The 17,296-nt window shown below is 48.6% G+C and overlaps 8 protein-coding genes across 8 annotated transcripts; 3 read left to right on the top strand and 5 right to left on the bottom strand.

The window, feature by feature from the left end:
- Positions 1-119: 119 nt before the first annotated feature.
- On the bottom strand, positions 120-1,857 carry BC939DRAFT_397387 (armadillo-type protein; the record flags this gene model as incomplete). Its single annotated transcript, XM_051552351.1, has 2 exons — positions 120-1,067; positions 1,165-1,857. Coding segments are annotated over 2 exons (1,641 nt in total), but the record flags the coding sequence as incomplete, so codon positions are not given.
- A 3,313-nt stretch (positions 1,858-5,170) lies between these two features.
- Positions 5,171-5,882, bottom strand: BC939DRAFT_452169 (uncharacterized protein). Its single transcript, XM_051555773.1, has 2 exons — positions 5,550-5,882; positions 5,171-5,432 (listed from the first exon to the last, which is right to left on the bottom strand). Exons 1-2 carry the CDS (start codon positions 5,791-5,793, stop codon positions 5,236-5,238), a joined length of 441 nt encoding a protein of 146 aa, XP_051412010.1. The 5' UTR covers positions 5,794-5,882; the 3' UTR covers positions 5,171-5,235.
- Positions 5,883-6,616: 734 nt separating this feature from the next.
- Positions 6,617-7,208, bottom strand: BC939DRAFT_503378 (uncharacterized protein; the record flags this gene model as incomplete). Its single annotated transcript, XM_051560398.1, has 2 exons — positions 6,617-6,813; positions 6,971-7,208. The coding sequence occupies 2 exons, from the start codon at positions 7,206-7,208 to the stop codon at positions 6,617-6,619; spliced, it is 435 nt and encodes a 144-aa protein (XP_051412009.1).
- A 686-nt stretch (positions 7,209-7,894) lies between these two features.
- BC939DRAFT_452162 (uncharacterized protein) lies at positions 7,895-9,063 on the top strand. Its single transcript, XM_051555772.1, has one exon. The coding sequence runs from the start codon at positions 8,033-8,035 to the stop codon at positions 8,276-8,278; it is 246 nt and encodes an 81-aa protein (XP_051412008.1). The 5' UTR covers positions 7,895-8,032; the 3' UTR covers positions 8,279-9,063.
- Positions 9,064-10,481: 1,418 nt separating this feature from the next.
- BC939DRAFT_166949 (uncharacterized protein) lies at positions 10,482-10,935 on the bottom strand. The gene has a single exon (XM_051550330.1). It carries the CDS (start codon positions 10,819-10,821, stop codon positions 10,582-10,584), a length of 240 nt encoding a protein of 79 aa, XP_051412007.1. The 5' UTR covers positions 10,822-10,935; the 3' UTR covers positions 10,482-10,581.
- Positions 10,936-11,444: 509 nt separating this feature from the next.
- On the top strand, positions 11,445-13,658 carry BC939DRAFT_503377 (glucose phosphate isomerase a; the record flags this gene model as incomplete). The annotated part of the gene is made up of 2 exons (XM_051560397.1): positions 11,445-12,158; positions 12,699-13,658. The coding sequence occupies 2 exons, from the start codon at positions 11,445-11,447 to the stop codon at positions 13,656-13,658; spliced, it is 1,674 nt and encodes a 557-aa protein (XP_051412006.1).
- Positions 13,659-13,977: 319 nt separating this feature from the next.
- On the top strand, positions 13,978-15,788 carry BC939DRAFT_452157 (TMEM164 family-domain-containing protein). Its single transcript, XM_051555771.1, has 4 exons — positions 13,978-14,466; positions 14,728-15,071; positions 15,177-15,362; positions 15,516-15,788. Exons 1-4 carry the CDS (start codon positions 14,237-14,239, stop codon positions 15,713-15,715), a joined length of 960 nt encoding a protein of 319 aa, XP_051412005.1. The 5' UTR covers positions 13,978-14,236; the 3' UTR covers positions 15,716-15,788.
- A 263-nt stretch (positions 15,789-16,051) lies between these two features.
- Positions 16,052-17,252, bottom strand: BC939DRAFT_452153 (uncharacterized protein). The gene is made up of 2 exons (XM_051555770.1): positions 16,773-17,252; positions 16,052-16,456 (listed from the first exon to the last, which is right to left on the bottom strand). The coding sequence occupies exons 1-2, from the start codon at positions 17,155-17,157 to the stop codon at positions 16,257-16,259; spliced, it is 585 nt and encodes a 194-aa protein (XP_051412004.1). The 5' UTR covers positions 17,158-17,252; the 3' UTR covers positions 16,052-16,256.
- Between the last annotated feature and the right edge of the window lie 44 nt (positions 17,253-17,296).

Genomic DNA, 17,296 nt, shown 5'->3' with positions numbered 1-17,296 from the left:
TGAACAAGACAAAAGTAATATTATAGCCACCAGGGTGCTGTTGTGGTGGTGTGTGGCGCGATGAAAGATGATGAAGATAGATGCCGATGTTTGGGGTTGCTTCCTACTCTGCCGCCCCTTTATTTGGCCAGGGTCTCCAAGATCAGCCTAACGGCTTTGTGCTCGTTCTCTGGCTTGCCCTTAACCAGCTTCTCCATTTCCTTCTGGAGTGTTATTGATGATCCCTTGGTCTTTGTGGTCAATATCTTCTTCATCTCCTCTGCCGTCTCAGGGTTCTCCAACAGCGCTAGCACCACAAATGCACTCGAACCGCTCTCCAGAACATAGTACCCGATATAGGGCGAGATCTTGAGCAACAACGCATTCGCGAAATGTAAGCTGGGCTCCGCAAGTGGCGCCTTGTAATCCGACTGGACCAACGTCTTGTACAATCGATCCGTTGGCATCCTCAACAGTGGGTTGGGCTGCTCCGATGTCGACTCTGAAGGGTCTACGGCCGCCATCTCTAGGAGCGCATCCGTTGCTGACTGCTTATCCCCAACAGCATGCAACATCGTCTCGAAGACGACCTGGCAAGCCAGAGGTTCGCTCGTCAGGCTCCGGGCCTTGGTCGCGATCAACGAAATCAATGCAGGGGAGATGTATCCGAGCAACTCGGCCGAGCGGACCGCTGCATCCTTCTTACTGGTATTGGCACGAACAGCGTCGCCCTTGGCGAGGAGCTCAATGTTCTGAGGGGAAATGTACTTGGGTGACCGCCCTGCAAGCAAGTAGAGAATCACACGACGACCAAACTTGTCCTTGGCAATGTCTTCCATCTCCTTGATAATCTCCGCAAGGATAGCCTTGCTCATCAACACGGTATCGTCCACAACGTCGAACATCCTAAGCATCACCATGTGGCCGTATTCCTCTTTGCAAATCTTGACCACGAAGGGCTTCATTGTCTTGAGCATCGCCTTACGGTCTTTGGGCGTGGCGTAAAGCAGGCACAGCATTGCGACCTGAGCGCCCTCCTTCGTATGCAATATCTCAACCGCCTGCTCCTTCATCACGTCCAACATCTCCTACAAGAGACATTATTTGAACAAAACGTTAAGTTACAAAGGTCTTGACCAAGGAATCCTGGAAATGAGAAATAAAGCGCATAGAAAAGAACCATACCTGAATGCCTTTGGCGTTAGCATGCTCAAAGTACTCGAGCAAACCACGATGTACGATGCTGAATCCAATGGTTCCCTTCTCCAGACATCCCTGCAACGTCTCCATGAGGTGCTTCATAATGTTCTCCTTCTTGGCCGGGTTCTGCTCCAAAATCTCTGTCAACGTCTTCTTGTCCTCGACCTTGAACAGTCTGAACTCGGGACCGTAAAACTCCTGGATCAATGCTGCCCGCTGTGCTGAGTTGGCATAGATCGAATATGCATCCTCGATGATTGTTGAAGCTTCCTTGTGCTTGATCAGCTGGCGGACCTTTCCATAGAACTCCTTGATGATCGCTTCCCTGTACTTCTGGCAATAGTGCAGAATCTTCACGACAATAAAGCGTCCGTACATCGATTTTGACAGCGTCAAGTAGTGGCCGACCAGTTCTCCTGCGATGACATTGCGCTGGGCCTCGTTTCCGTGCTTCAGACAGGACTGGATGATACGGGACATGTCGTGCTTGAAAATGATATCCTGAACCTTACCAGTGATCAGCGCCATCATGTCCTTCATCACCGCCTGGCGCTCGGCTTTGGGGAGCTCTTTGAGACGCAGCTTCTCCCAAAGTTTCTTGGCTGGGTAGATGAGTTCTGAGTTGGGCTTGTGTGATCGGCGCTCCTCGCGAAGGGCCTTCTTTTGTGCGTTGACCTCCTTAGTAGCTAGAGTTGTTGCCGAATTGAATATCAAATTTGGCGTGGTTTAATTGTATACGTGTCGAGATCCAGGAAATGTCATCGAGAAGGGGTTGGTGAGAGTCAAGAAGAAAAATTAGTTTCGTAGTTACTCTCAGACACTTTAATGCATTCAGGCGACCGCAAGTAGGAACAAAACAACAACGTACGGAGCTTGTTCTTCTGAGGAACGGTCTGGTCAGGAGTATCAACATCCATACTGTTCTCCTCATCGTCGTCGCGGATAGGCTCTTCTTCTAATTCGCCCTCGTCCTCGTCTTCATCACTATCGCCGTTGTTCTTGTCCTCCTCCTCAAGGACCTTGCCAAAGAGAATCTTCTTCTTGGAGGCCGTAGGGGCAGCAGCGACCTTGGACTCCTTTGCAGCCTTGACCTTCTTCTGGGGCTTCTCAGCGGTGATGCTGCTCGACTTGCGCTTTGCGACAGCCATGATGTATGTTATATGGAAGGGTTAAGGGGGGAGGGGATGGAGAGGGGAAAGGATGAGAGTGGGAGTGGTGGGTGGATGTCAAGGGCGAAGGGCAAGCGAAGAGCGTCCCAGCAGACTCTCTTTGTTGATTGTTTTGATTTCGATATTTTTTTTGCCAGTCACTTTTTTTTTTTTTTTTTTTTTTTGGAAGCCACTTTGAATTGGTGGCAAAAACTACCACGAAATGGCATGTTGAACGGTCAATAGAGGACATTTCACACGACTACAGCTGCGTTAGCTATCAAGATCGGGATGCATCAAAGCTGCTCATTATCGTTGCGTCAGGCAAAGCAGGCAAATACTTCCTCTACAGCCCTACGCGTGTCTGATCATGCAGTCTTTTTCGAAGGTCGAGGTGTTTTACACAAGCGACCAAAGGTCATGGTGTAATCAGGCACGAACCACAATCGCGTCAGTGCCCTTTTCGCGCTCAACACGAGAGGCGCTCTAGTTGAGCAAGTACACGCGCCATGCGCTCATCATTCGCTTTTGTTGCGACAGCCCAGAGTATGGTGCACAAAGCATACATACAACGAATGATCGTTCGTGCAGCTCAACATCTCTCTTTCCTTCCAGCCCCAGAAATATGATACTTTGACAAGAAAGGTTGTCCGCAGGCAAATGCGTCTTAGGGTCACAAGCTGCGTACATGCGACATCTCCCCTCCCCTCTTCTAAACAGGGACCTTACCTGAAGCAGACTGTGCTGTACATCGTGGAACTCGGCCTGTTGCAGGTCAGGAGAAGGGAGAGGAGGAGCCGTTTGAACAAAACGGTCAGGAATTTAGGGAAGGTTTCATGCAAAACGTGCTACAAGCAGGCCGTGGGCGAAATCCAGTCATCACATATCTGAATTAAACGATAGCCTTTACTTGCAAAACCGTTTTCCTCCCTGTTGCTGATGTCCTGATGCTATACGTGATGATCTGCGCGGTTGTGTTGGTGTTGGTGTTGGTGTTGGTGTTGGTATTGGTATTGGTGTTGGTGTTTTTGGTGGTTTGAAGTTTGGTATGGCTAGAGGCTTAAGAGGAGCAACCAAAGCAGCAGCGCCGGCGTTCAGTATATTCGTCATTTGCCCCTGTATGATCTGTGTGACAGCCAACAGCCGGAGTTCATTCCTCGCCTCGGTCAGCTTCCTGTTTTCCCTGATCACATCTGCAGCTAGATGCAATGTTTTGGGGTGAACCATCCTTTGCCAACAAGACCATTCGCTTGTGGCCTGTGGATCACCATCGCTATCATCACCATCATCGTAATCACCCTGGCCACTGAGAGCTGAAGATATTGCCTAGGAGTTGCCACTGTCATGTTTCCGTTTGCCAAGCTGTACAGTTTTTATTGCAATCCCGACAAAGTCCTGCGCGAGGTCAAAAACGTCGATGGTATCAACAGAGGCACCATTTGCCACCAACAACCCTATACATTCCGGGACGGCCGAGGGATCTGTCTCTAGGCCGCGCTCTATACTTGAACGGTAGCACCCGTCCAGAGCTGGTTGCTGGAAAGTCTGTAATGAAGTGGGAACGGGTTTCTAGTCAGCAAAGGGAGAAAAAACACTCTTGGAGAAAGCACGCTGCTGCATTGCAAAGCGAGACAGAAACATACACTCTTCTCTTCTGACGGCTCATGCTGGCGCTCTGGTGTTTGTAGAAGGTTCTCCTTGATATCATCGCGTGTGGTCGGGGGTGCGATGGCGGCGTTTTTTAAAGATGGTGAGAGGCTGTTATCCGTATTTGTGAGGAGTGAGTTCTTAAAGCGGCTTTTTTTGCTGAAGGTGCTGCTGTAACGAGTCGGTGAAGAGGCAATGAAGGGAACTCAGAAGAGGACGTGTAGCAGAGGTGGGTTTTTCGGAAAGAGGTGGGTAGGGGTAGGGGGAGCCTTTTCTTGTGCACAAAAACATACACGTTTGACTAAACGCCATGACCCATCTTCTGGGATTCTGCTACCATGAAAAACATCTGTCTCATATCCGCAGCTGACTCGGCGTTTTGCTTAAGCTGGCGGTCATTTTGTTCAAGTAGGCCCTCTTGAAGGCCTAATTGCCGCTCCCTGAGCTTCAGGGCCTCCTGCTGTGACTCAAGATGCCACCCATCCCAGGTGTCCTTCCTCTGCCGGTATTCCTTCATTGACGCTTCCATGGGGCTATGGGAAGATTTCAGGGACGCAGTATCCATCACCGTGTCTCCGATCAGCGATGGAGTAAGGTCTTCTCGAACCGGTATGGCCATGTGCTTCACTCCCTTTCCTTTTCTGGAGGCAGAGGCAAACTTCTTAGGAAGTGGAGTTACCGAGCGAGGCGGAGTAATCGATCGAGGCGGAGTCGCAGCTCGAAGTGGATGGGTATCATCTCCTTCATCCAATAACTCAACGAGATTGTCCTTCTCATCGTTTGGACCGTCCTGTGGATGGAGCTCTGGGCCAGGCGTCTGCAGGTCTTGTTCATCTTCGGCAGAGTCTTCAGCAACATCAAGCAGATGTGCAGGAGGAGTAGGAGGAGGAGGAGGAGGAGGAGGAGGAGCCGAGACCGAACTAGAAATCAAGAATAAAACATCCAGCCGGGCCTTTAATGGGTTCTCAACGATCGCAGTGTCACTGTGCACGCATCACCAGTTGGCTTCTTGGTCCTGCCTTGATAGGTCTTCATGATCCCATTCCACTGCAACCCCATCATCGTACTGTCTACAAGGTTCAAATCGATATTCCCGACTTCATGGGATGCCTGCTCGAGCGCATGTAGAAAGAGCCCCGCCTTAAGAGATGCCATTGGCATACTATAAATGCTAAACAGCCAGGGGTAAAGTTTGTCTCAAATGCTTATGTAAAATGAACGCACTTTGTTTTATGTTTATTTTCGTGTTATGTTTTCTCCCTTAACTGCTAAAAGCAGCGGTAGCAACGAGAAAGGCCATTCCAACGACGGCATAAGTCACTATACTGGAATGAGAAGCGTGTCCAGAGGAGGTAATGCTGACAAGAGTGACGTCTGAGGTCGACTTCTTGCACTCACGGACGAACTGGTTGGTGATTGATTCAGCGGTGTTCGAGTCTTTGCACTGCAAGCAGTCGTCTGTTTAAGAGGAGAGAAAATTAGACCGATGAGCTGCGGTTCCTTCAGGTTGAGACAGCGGCTAGACCTGCTTAGATAGATCAGAATATTCATGTGGGATAGACAAGGATGACTTACTATAGAGGTCGATGTTGCTCTGGCTGCAGAGGCATTTGTCGCGTCCAGGATCGGTACCAATGGTTGGCATGGTCTCATCACCGCTCTTTGTGTACCCGCAGAAAAGAGCCTTGGCATTAATGGGTGCACACTTCAGGAGGCAGTCAGCCTGAGCAGTGGGCATGGTTGCCAACAAGGCCAGGGAGGCCAGGACAATGGCGTAGATGAGGGTGAAGGAGGAGCGAACGGAAGAGTTGAAGAGCATGGTGCTATACTTTATTGCTTTTGCTGTTGGAAGGTATGTGTGAATGTTTGTTGGTAGCGAAGAAGGGTGAGCGACAGAGAAATGGTTTGTCGAAAGGACGAGAAGATCGGCGCTCTTTTATGCCCTCGCGCCCCTTGTCTGTTTCAAGGCTTCGTTTGTCTGCATCACCTCCGCACGGCCGTTTCAGAGTATGTTTGTTTGTTCGGACCAGATAACTCTTTCCCGCGCCTCTTTCTCGGTAAAGACCATCCCCCTTAAAACAGCTGAAGTCCTCGGGAACCATGGGGGCTAAACCCATTAAAGGCTGAGGAAATGTGGGTAACACGAATCCCCAGTTTCATCCTTAACTTTATTTTTCATCTTTATTTCGCCCGTATGTAGCTATGGTCTTCATGTGCGATCGACCAAGCCAACCCCACCCTTTCGCCCTGGTACTTTAGGTGTACCCACCTTTTAGCTTGATGGGCGAAAGATGTTTACATTCGCACAAACCTATGGCATGCAATCCATGCGAATGACTGTTTGCTGTTTTCAACGCCAAAAGTCTTTTAGCTCTTTCTCCCTAGGATGTGTCTTTTTTAACCTGTAGATTGAAAGTTTTGCGATAAAGGCTGTGCTTTGTCTGGCTCGTGAGCTAAAAGCGGATATGGTTGGTTCACACTAAATCCTATTCTCTTTAGAGACGTGCTAGATACACTGTGAAAGTGAGGAGGCGATGCGTAAACCATTTACAAACATATCCTGTTACTCGGAATGAGGGTAATGAGGGTAATGAGATCTTGCCATACATGGCTTGTATTAAAAGCACTACATGTTATTCCTTTTAATAGCTGAAGGCGGCAGCAGCAATAATCGAGCCAACCATGACGACGGCGTAGGTCGCTGTGTTAGGAAGCGAGCTAAGTTCAGAGAGGGCGCCATTGACGAGGTTGCGGCTAGAGTCGGTGATCTTACAATCAGAGACAAACTGACCAGCGATCTTTTCGACATCAGTGGGGTGTGAGCAACCTAAGCACTGGCCTATTTGGGTAGAGCAAAAGAGAGAGGGATGATGCGGATGAGTTCCAAGTACTTTGATATACAATACCCCTGCTCACCTTTGTTTCGAGGTGGGACAGTGGACTTAGTACACGATCGAATGTAAGATGGGCGTGATACATCTATAAGGATGACTTACGGTAGAGATGAACATTGTCTTGGTTGCAGAGGCATTTATCGCGTCCAGCATCGGTACCAATAGTTGGCATGGTCTCGTTACCGCTCTTCATGTACCCGCAGAAAAGGACCTTGGTGTCAATGGGCCCGCATTGCAGGAAACAGTCAGCCTGAGCAGCGGGTAAAGTTGCCAACAAAGCCAAGGAGGCCAGTGCAATGGAGTAGATGATGGTGACGGTCGAACGAGAGCTGAAGAGCATGGTGCTATTTTTTGTTGCTGTAGTTATTGTTTGGAAGGTTCGCGCGCGTGGGTTTGTTGAGTGGACGATACTTATTTATTTGAAGGAAAATGAGAGGAGGTGCCCTTTTTATACCGCTCTCTCCATGCGGATAACGCTCATTGTTTATATGCCGTATGTCCCACACCATACATAGCCCGGTATCTGCCTAGTGCTCTTTGATGCTGGGTAATTGAGTCATCTCTCCTTCCCTCAAGAAAAGCCCTGCAACCAATGGTTTGTTGTAAATAAATTTCCATCTAAAAGACATGGGGATGCAACCGCCGCCGCTAAAGCCTTGCAGGGCTGAAGTGATGCATGCGACCCGACGGACTCACTGGCATACTCGTACCGGTCTGTCGTGGTTATGGCCGTACCTCAGTTGTTCAAGTGCACCGGTCTTTTTAAGGTTGGGGACGAAGGCTGACACCAGTGGCACTGGTATCTACTCATAAAGACTGCACATACGAAACGGATATGAAGACTATTCCAGTGCTAAGGTGTGGGCTATTGTTTGTTTTTCTGTTTTTAGTCGGTAAGATGGGCAGGTGGGAAAATTGATGCAGACGAGACATGTAGCGCACACAAAATAAAGATTAGTTGCTCCCAATATCGCTACTCTATCACTTGTACAAAGCCAAATTTTTCTTTTTTCTTTTTGTCCTGGGTCATTGGGGACCCTACACACCCTTTCTGCCCTTTTGAAATAGGGCTGTCGCGACATAACAACAGCAAGCATTATCAAGAGAGAGGGCTATGCAGAAAGCCCCTCATCATGCATACACGTGCATATACAATTGGGCGCGATGCTGAAGGAGCTCTATCCAGCGAGTTTGGCCCAAATATACCACGATAGTGAAGTCATTAACCAATACCCGATTGTAGCCTTATTTCTGTTCTTATCGGAGAGTCCTGATGTATGTATATCACTTTTAAAGTCCTCGCAAGCCGTTATACCAGCGACTAGCTTATTTAGCTTCAAGAGTAATCGATGCCATGGTATAAACAAAGGCACCGTCTCTCTGGCGACAGTTCTTGCATGGGTCAACTGAAAGAAAGGTCCGGGGAATTCAATGGCGGTAACAGACGGCACAGTTGCAATACAGTCAACCTTTAAATTCTTGCTGCCTGCTCTCCCAATTTTTTTAGCATAGCATCTTGGTTTGGGATGGATGTATTAGGATAGGTGCTATGAGGGTATCGTATCTTTAGCCTCAACGAGCGGAGACTTCAGAGTAGATTGCACAATCAACGATCGCGTTCCACTTTTGGGCTATGCTCTAGCACATATAAAGGGTTTCGCCTTCATCGCCACCAGTTCGCTAAAGTATCTTTCTTGAGCATAATGCTTCTTTCGCTCGGCGCAATAAACGTCTTTCCACCCTGTAGCAATGTAATACCAGGATGCTCACTATTTGCGATGTGCATGAATTTACCGAACCCCAAGCTTTCTCTTCGAATAGAGGAATTATGCACCAGCCCACTGCATTTGATGCATAGCCTGTTCCTCTCTTTTCCAGAACGCGCCGCCTTCAGCCAAGGAGACAAGAAGGCAATTTTTTTTTTTTTTTGGCTGAACTAAAATGACGCTCTGCGTTTGTACAGCCGATGGTCGTCTCCCGCCAATCACCTGTAACGCATGGGTTTTGTAATACGCGCAGTATTATCTATATCATAGACCTTTGTGGTGCCTGGGAGTTCTGCTAAATATGGTGCTACTCACGGGCCACCTTATACCATTCTATGCGATGCCCTGTGCGCGTCCCATAGCTCCACCCGCATGGCCACATGGCTCCAACTCTATATACTACACTTCATTCGTACGGCCGTATTAGGCACAACGTGCTGTCTATTATGTTATGAAGAATATGGGCACGAACTGTTGGATTATCGCTGTGGTCTTGAGCCATACGGAAGCCGTTAATATTCAGTTTTTTTCTATCCCAAACTGAACAAGTATCTTTCTAATTGTGCATTCCTTCGCTCTCCCGCTAGTATCTGCAGCTGTTTATAGCCATTTTTTTTTTCAGCTGTTTTCCGAGCGTCTTTTAGCCAACAAGAGGGCACGCATAATCTCTTCGTAGCGGCGCAGCTCAATGTACCAGTAGTAGTCTAGCCCCTGATTTAAAATCCCTCCTTTGCCGAACAACTTTGTCCCTTTTGATTTTGGTCCACGCGGTGATGGCACCGTTGACGGATATGTCGACTCCTAGTTTTTATGTGCATCTCACCAGTTCGCGCCAATGTCTAGTTCATCAACCTACGTACATTACTCACGAGCGGCATCATCAAACGGTGAGAGATAACCGCAGACGCCATCTATCGTCAGATATAAGACGCGTTGATGGCTTCCACATTTTAGGTTCTTCATCCACACCATCCTTCTTTCTCGCATTCAAACACATAAAGTACTCCTCTCTTATTCAACAGCATCTCACCATCAAACCCAAGTATGATCGAACATGCCCATCTACAGCACGTTATCCATTTGGACACGCATACCTTCTATTGGTCGCATGGCAGTATCCTGCTACAGAATTCTCTGTAGCTTCATCGGAGATTTGCTGGTTTATATCACCTCCCTTGCCATAAATTCTTCACAGAACTACCATGAGAATCAGTGTCATCGCTCTACTTGTTGCTATCGTCGGCATTTCCAACGCCGTCCGATGCCAGGACGAAGGAAATGGAGACGGTTTTTGCATTGATGGCGATGGCAACTACCCTAGAGGTACGCGCTCGGTCTTCTGCGATACTGGGTGCGACTCTGCATTTTGGCTCTGGGAGAAAGATGACAAGTGTTGCATCCGCAACTAAACGTCAAGCGCCTGCAACCAAGTTCGACGAGTTTGAGTATTTAATCGGCGAATACGCGCTCTGTACTATGAAGTTCTTTTTATAAATTACCATACTTCTCATCTATCAGTCCTGCCTGCGATGGCTATCTGTCTACTGCCTCAGGCAGTTCGTATACCTTACAAGAGAAATGGGTAAGTAAGCGATCCTTTCTTATTTTTGAATGCCATAAGGAAGAACTCTACAGATTTCTTCAGCGACGAACCAGATGCCAGTGCTATGGATGAATTCTTTGAGCTCAGACCTTGAATGAGAGGTCTTTCGGGTGACAGCAAAGGTTGCGGGAGTAATTTACGGCTAGCGAGTATCACTGGGGAACGTTGTGGATTGCATGCTTCAGCTTGCGAATGACATGTTTACATGTCCGCGTTCTTGCTCTCAAGGTCAGCAAAGAGATAAGATCGTGGAATCTCTGTTTTGTGCTCTCCCGCGTTTTTTTTTTATATTTCTCCTTATCAGCTGAATCTTACCCGTTCCTGAGTTAGCCTCGCTATTAGGTTTAGGAGTAAGTGCACCCACCAAACCGTAAAACGGCAATCCGAAATGGTCGCCGAAAAGTTGTCAGTGCACGATGGTCAGCACCGTCGTTCTCTGTCCGTATACTTTGCCTGTTTGACAATAATCGATTGCTTGAGCGTTTGCAGGCGCCGGATCCGGAGCTTATCTTCGATGGGATATAGGCAATATGAGCGAGCAAGACCTGTCGTATGAAGCCGAATGGCAGGAGTAGAACTGGCATGTCTTTGTCTTTATAAGTCTGTGGTCACCAATGGGGCGCTGTGTGGGGACCAGCGCTGGCACATCAGTCAACGGAAGCCACGGTGGCAACAGTAATATCCCCCATTGCTTATCGGACCTTGCATTGACAAGGCAGGGATGGACAGTTCCACAGGAGGATTTGTAAGGTGGCTTTTGGAGATACCTCTGTCGCCACCGCGCTCTGGAAATCGATCGTGCTCGCAGACATTTACAGGCACCGGTGGGATGGAGTGGCGGTTGAAGGCAGGCATGGGATGGAGGACAGGAGGAAGAGGCAGTGGCCGACAGCAAGCAGGTTGCTGTTGAGGAGCATCTGTCTATCCATCTCTGAGTGGACCTTAATTGATGGCCAGTGCATGCTGCGAGACCCAAAATTTGGTTCCCACCCGCTGATCCACGACCCCATAGATGGACTGCTGCGTTTTGATTCGCTGACAAAGAATCCCCTTCGTGTGTGCGCTCATTCGTTTCGCGTCTCGAATAAAAAGAGTCCCTTCTTCCATTGCCCTCCATTCGTCATTACTTCTCTCCCCACCTCCACTTCATCAACCCATCACCCCCAACCTCGCTCCCACCTGCCCCCCCTCCATCTTCTCAGCAACAATGGTTCTCGCTAACAAGCTCAGTGCCTGGAACGCCCTCCAGGCCCACCACGATAAAAATGCCGACAAGATCGTCGTCAAGGACCTCTTTGCCCAGAATCCCTCGCGTTTCGACCAGTTCTCGCGTCATTTCGAGGGTCCCTCCACAAAGGCCTCCATCCTCCTCGACTTCTCCAAGAATATCATCACCGAGGAGACCTTCAAGCACCTTATCGATCTGGCCAAGGAGGCTGGCGTCGAGGAGATGCGTCACAGGATGTTCTCTGGCGAGCCCATCAACTTCACCGAGAACCGCTCCGTTCTCCACGTTGCCCTCCGCAACGTCTCTAACACGCCCATTTATTCAGAGGGTAAGGACGTCATGCCCGAGGTCAATGCCGTACTCGAGCACATGAAGATCTTCACGGAACAAGTCCGCTCAGGCGAGTGGAAGGGTTATACCGGCGAGCGCATCAAGGATGTCGTCAACATTGGTATCGGTGGATCCGATCTGGGCCCCGTCATGGTTACTGAGGCATTGAAACCCTACGCCACTGAGGGCGGATTGAAGGTCCACTTTGTTTCCAACATCGATGGCACCCACATCGCAGAGGTCTTCAAGCAAATCAAGCCCGAGTCAACCCTGTTTATCGTTGCCTCCAAGACCTTCACCACCCAGGAGACCATCACCAACGCCACCACCGCCAAGGACTGGTTTTTGCAGCATGCTAAAGAGGTATGTCGTAAAAACATGTTGTTGACAAAATGTTCACACGCCCCCTCGTCTCTTGTTCTCGCACATGGTTCCAAACCAAGCATTATTGCGCATGAAACCAGAGGTGTGAAGCTGGTGTGATTTATGATTCGCGATCTGTATGTCCAACACTTGCGCGAGAAAAAGAGAGGACTTCAATGCTCATGTATTATTGCTGAGGAAACCGATGCAGATCCCGTCTCTACCGCTTTCTACAGTATGAGCTCAGAATGAAGATGAAGAAGCAAACGCAAGCAGGACCGCGAGTAGGAATACCCACCGATATACTCCATTTCCTCATTATCGGATACGCAGCGACACTACGCCATTGTTTTATACTTTGGAAATTGGATCCACGCTTGACTGTACATCGATATCATGACGTGGGCTCACGGAACCGTCGTTCAAAGATGCAGTGCGGAGATGAAACAACGCCTTCTCACCTTATCTAAGTCGTCTGTAGTACACTTACTCAACTAATCATCCTATGGTTTTCTGTGTCATTCTACCTGGCTCTTGTAGCATGCTCATGTCGCCAAGCACTTTGTTGCTCTTTCCACCAACACCGCAGAGGTCACCAAGTTTGGTATCGACGCCGCCAATATGTTCCAGTTCTGGGACTGGGTTGGAGGCCGCTACTCTCTGTGGTCTGCCATTGGTCTTTCCATTGCCCTCTACATTGGATTTGACAACTTCAAGGAGCTCTTGACGGGAGCGCACGAGATGGACCAGCACTTTCTCAATACCCCCTTGGAGAAGAACCTGCCTGTGATCTTGGGTGTTCTCGGCATCTGGTACATCAACTTTTTCGATGCCCAGGTCCACGCGATTCTCCCATATGACCAGTACATGCACCGCTTCCCCGCCTACTTCCAGCAAGGAGATATGGAGTCAAACGGCAAGTACAGAAACAGAGATGGCGAGGCTGTCCCCTACGGTACCGGTCCATGGGTTGTCGGTGAGCCCGGGACCAACGGTCAGCATGCGTTCTATCAATTGATCCACCAGGGCACCCGTATCACCCCTTGCGACTTCTTGGCCCCTGTTGAGACTTTCAATCCCTTGCCCAAGCACCACGATATTTTGCTGTCCAATTTCTTCGCGCAGACTGAGGCTCTGATGGCAGGCAAGGACGAGGAGACTGTGCTCAAGGAGCTGCAGCAGGACAAGTCGCTGTCGGCCGAGCAGGTCCAGAGGATTGCCCCCCACAAGGTGTTCCGTGGAAACAAGCCCACTAACTCGATTTTGTTCCAGAAGCTGACGCCCGGTACGCTGGGTGCGTTGATTGCAATGTACGAGCACAAGATCTTTGTTCAGGGAGTGATCTGGGACATCAACTCGTTCGACCAGTGGGGTGTTGAGCTCGGCAAGCAGCTTGCGAAGAAGATCCTGCCGGAACTGACGACCTCTGGCGAGGTCAAGTCGCACGATGCTTCGACCAACGGCCTTATCAACTTTTACAAGCAGCACAAGAAGGCTTGACTCTGAGTGCAGTGCAGAATGAGGGGGTCGTTTTATACAGTCAACCATGAGCATTTGTCGAGATGTCTTTGTCAATAAAGACATTCATGTACATACTTTAGTCACTCGCAGTGTTTTCATTGCTGGGTTTCCTTGGGTGGTTTGTGTCTGGGTGAGACGATCGGCTGGCTGTTATATATACCGTGCCTGAGGCCTATCCGGAAAAGGGAAAAGGATGAATGCCATGTGGCAAAGGCTGGGGCAGTGGAGTGAGCGTATGCGCTCCAATCAGAGGCCGCACTATTACCGGTTCAACCTTTTTTGATTCCGTCTTTGCCATCGCCTCCGCCTACACCAGCCACTTTTTTTCTTCGTCTTCCTCCTCCTCCTTCTTCACTGTTAGCCCCATCCCACGCCATCCTCATCAGATCCCTTTGCTGATGAGCTGACACCTCACATCCCCCCTCCGCCCTCGTTTCTTTTTAGTTCTTTATTTTTTTATTTTTTATTTTTCATTTTCTATTACACCTGCAACGTTCCTGACCTCCGTCCAAAAACTTTCCCCACAAGCCCAAATACACATCTTTTCTCGGTTGAATATGTCCCTCACCAAGGCTGTCGTCGGCTTTCTCGAGATCGAGGTCGTCAACCCGGCAGCAAAGTTCGTCGAGAAGGTTGCATTCGAGATGCCCAGGGTGACTGACTTGGCGGACACCTACAAGGGGACCTGGTATCTCTCGCCACGACAGCACACCATCGAGTTCGTCTGTTACAACGTCCTCTTCTTTGTCCTTTTCAGAGTCGGGCTGTATCTCTTCAGGAAGAAAGGGTAAGGGCCATATTCCTCTACCTATTTTCACTTTCTTTTCTCATGCCTGCTGTGGTCCCCTCAGGGCAGGACAGAACAGGACGGCACACGGATTCTTTAACCTACCACTACCTTTGAGTACCTGGATCCATGTGGCCACGTCGTAAAAAAACCCAGCCCTTTATCGTCGAAAATGAGAATCTCGCCTTGGTCCACGCAGCATTACATATGCAGGCCAAACTAATTAATGTTGCTCTTCCTCTTCTTCTTTATCCGCTACAGGTCGGCATTTTACAGTCGTCGCCTGGATCAACTGACAGAGAACATTAATGCTAATGTGCTGTCTGGACATGTTATGGACAAGGCAGTGTTGACTTTGTTGTGCGGATCATATGCGCTTACTGTCTATCACAAGATTTTCGGCGACAACTATATGTATCTACTTCAGCCCTGCCACGTCAACATCCTGATCCTGATCTTCACCATGGTTGGCCCTCGTGAAAACAAGTTCACCAATATGGCGTTTAATTCGTACCTACACTACATTTGGGCCACCATCTTTGCGCTCTCATTTCCGGATACGGCCGAGAATGGCCTCTGGCTGGTCATTGAGAATTTCTGGCTTGGTAAGTTCGCAATATGCAAAACCGATTCATCAAGTCGACTCATTTACTGTAGCACTAATCTGACTATTTTTTTTTGTACGCCCATTTTGAACAATGCTATAATAGAGCACTACCTGTTGTTGCTCGTACCCATTTATTTGATCTACACAGGCAGATTCGTGGTGTTCCCTCTGTCGTTCTCATACGCAGTTCTCTCGTACGCGCTCTTCTCACTCTTCCACTCGTTTGTGCTGAGTGGTTTTGGATTGCTGACAGGACACAACCTCAACTATATGCTTGTCCCTCCCAATTGTAAGCTGCAGCTATGGATCTTTTGTTTTTTTTGGCTGTGCACTAAATGCTGCATGCATGTATTTGTGCATGTGAAAGCTCATATTTTGTATTACTAACGACCTGCTTCACTTTTAATTTACGTTCCCCCACTTGATCTGATCATGCATACAGCCCCATTGATGCACAGCCTGGGAAAGTACTACCGCGTGACAATATATGGCGTTACGTTCCTTATGACTTTGATCTCGCGGTACGTTATCGTCGAGGTCTTGTCAGTGGGCCTCAGAGTCAAGGCGTGGAGGATGGCGAACAACTTGATGCGCGAGCAGGGCATTCCGCAAACTAAGGAGAAAGAGTTGAAGCGAGACTAAAATGATCGCCCAGATCGAACCCGTATAGATTACTTAATAAGGCATATTTCATAAAGCATTTTTTTTAATAGTCGCTCTGAATGGCATGATTGACAAAAAAAAAAAAAAGGAAAAGAAAACGAGAGGCAGGCTTGGCTGCTCATGGATACGAGGATGGATTGTAAACCTGAGCTGGCTTCGTAAGGCCCACTGACACGGAGAGAGCACCGTGAATGTCGACGTGAAGTTCGGCATATGTTTTACTTTCTTTCATAGTTAATTTCAAGACATAGCGTTACATGTATTGTACACCTTGATTGAGCTCCCATGCTCCCTATATGTTTACTTATGAATATGTAATGTATCATTTACAGCTTTTATTTGTTCTAGAGTACAATTGGGGTTGCCAATGCGTGGGATGAAAATGCAATAGTATACAAACGAAAGAAAGAACAAAAAGAAATGGCGACACTGGGGTATGTATGGATACAACTGCAGAAATGCATACAGCACAGACGAACAAGCAAAAGAATTAATGTAATGAGGGCTTGTTGAGTGCTTTTCATTCCTGCATGGCAGAGCCCTCGGTGGCCTGAGAGGTAGCCAATCCTGCGGCAGCCGATCCAGCAACTGCAGCAGCCAGCTTGGCAAGATGTTTAGGATCATTGAGACGCAGCATCCTGATACGGTTGAGAGAGTTGAGATCACCATCCCACTCGCGAAGTAACTTGACGTTCTTGGGGCTCGTGAAGTCTGGAATTTCTATAATTTGGCATCGCAAACAAAACAAACGAGGCGAAGAGTATTAGCACTTGTCGCCGAGACTCAATGAATCGATAAAAAAGAGCAGTTTTGAACGTCTTTCTCTGCCTTCAAGTCCTTTTTTGTTGATTCAGCAATTGACACTTTATCTCATTAAATATCGAATTGAGCTGGGTTTAAAGTAGCTGTGTATAGATCATCATTTCAACAGGACGAAGGCAGCAGGAAAAATAACACATCGGATATCCATCATTACTTTAGGATGCACAGAAACCACATCATCACAAAAGATCACAAGGGAGATAATAAAACTTACCGAATCCAGAGGCATACTCCTGTCGCTCCTTGGCCATGAGTCCTAGCAATATGTCCTCGCGTGCAGCCTTTGGGCGGACCTTTCCTGGGCGATGGAGTGCCACCAGGGACTGGTACTCATCATCGTATCTGGCGAGATATTCCTTAATGAGCTCATGGTGTTGCTCTCGCGTCAGATTGGTGACGTCCTCTGGAACGGCGTGACGGAACCAAAGGATGCGATCGGACTGGTTGAACGAGTTGTTGGCGCGGACCTTTTGACGGTGCTCGAGGCGGTCTTTGCGGAGGACCACACGCATAACCTGCTGTGCCTTTCTTGAGGAGGGATGAATCATGTCCTTGTTTTTGATGGCCTTCATCGTGTGGCGCTTGTTGTTGGACACCATCCTGAGATCCGTCGTTCGATCGCGTCTTGATCGGGTTTAGGTGTTTGACAAGGGCAAGGGAAGGGAGTGAGAGAGAGAGAGAGGGAGAGAGAGAGAGAGAGAGAGAGGTGTTGAAGGGATAGTTTTTTTTTTCTATGCG

Source organism: Gamsiella multidivaricata, assembly GCF_025024155.1.
Source record: "Gamsiella multidivaricata strain RSA 2152 chromosome Unknown BC939scaffold_34, whole genome shotgun sequence".
NCBI classification, from domain to species: Eukaryota; Fungi; Mortierellomycota; class Mortierellomycetes; order Mortierellales; family Mortierellaceae; genus Gamsiella; species Gamsiella multidivaricata.
Note: the sequence above shows the minus strand (reverse complement) of the source record. Positions and strands in the feature narration are given on the sequence as shown.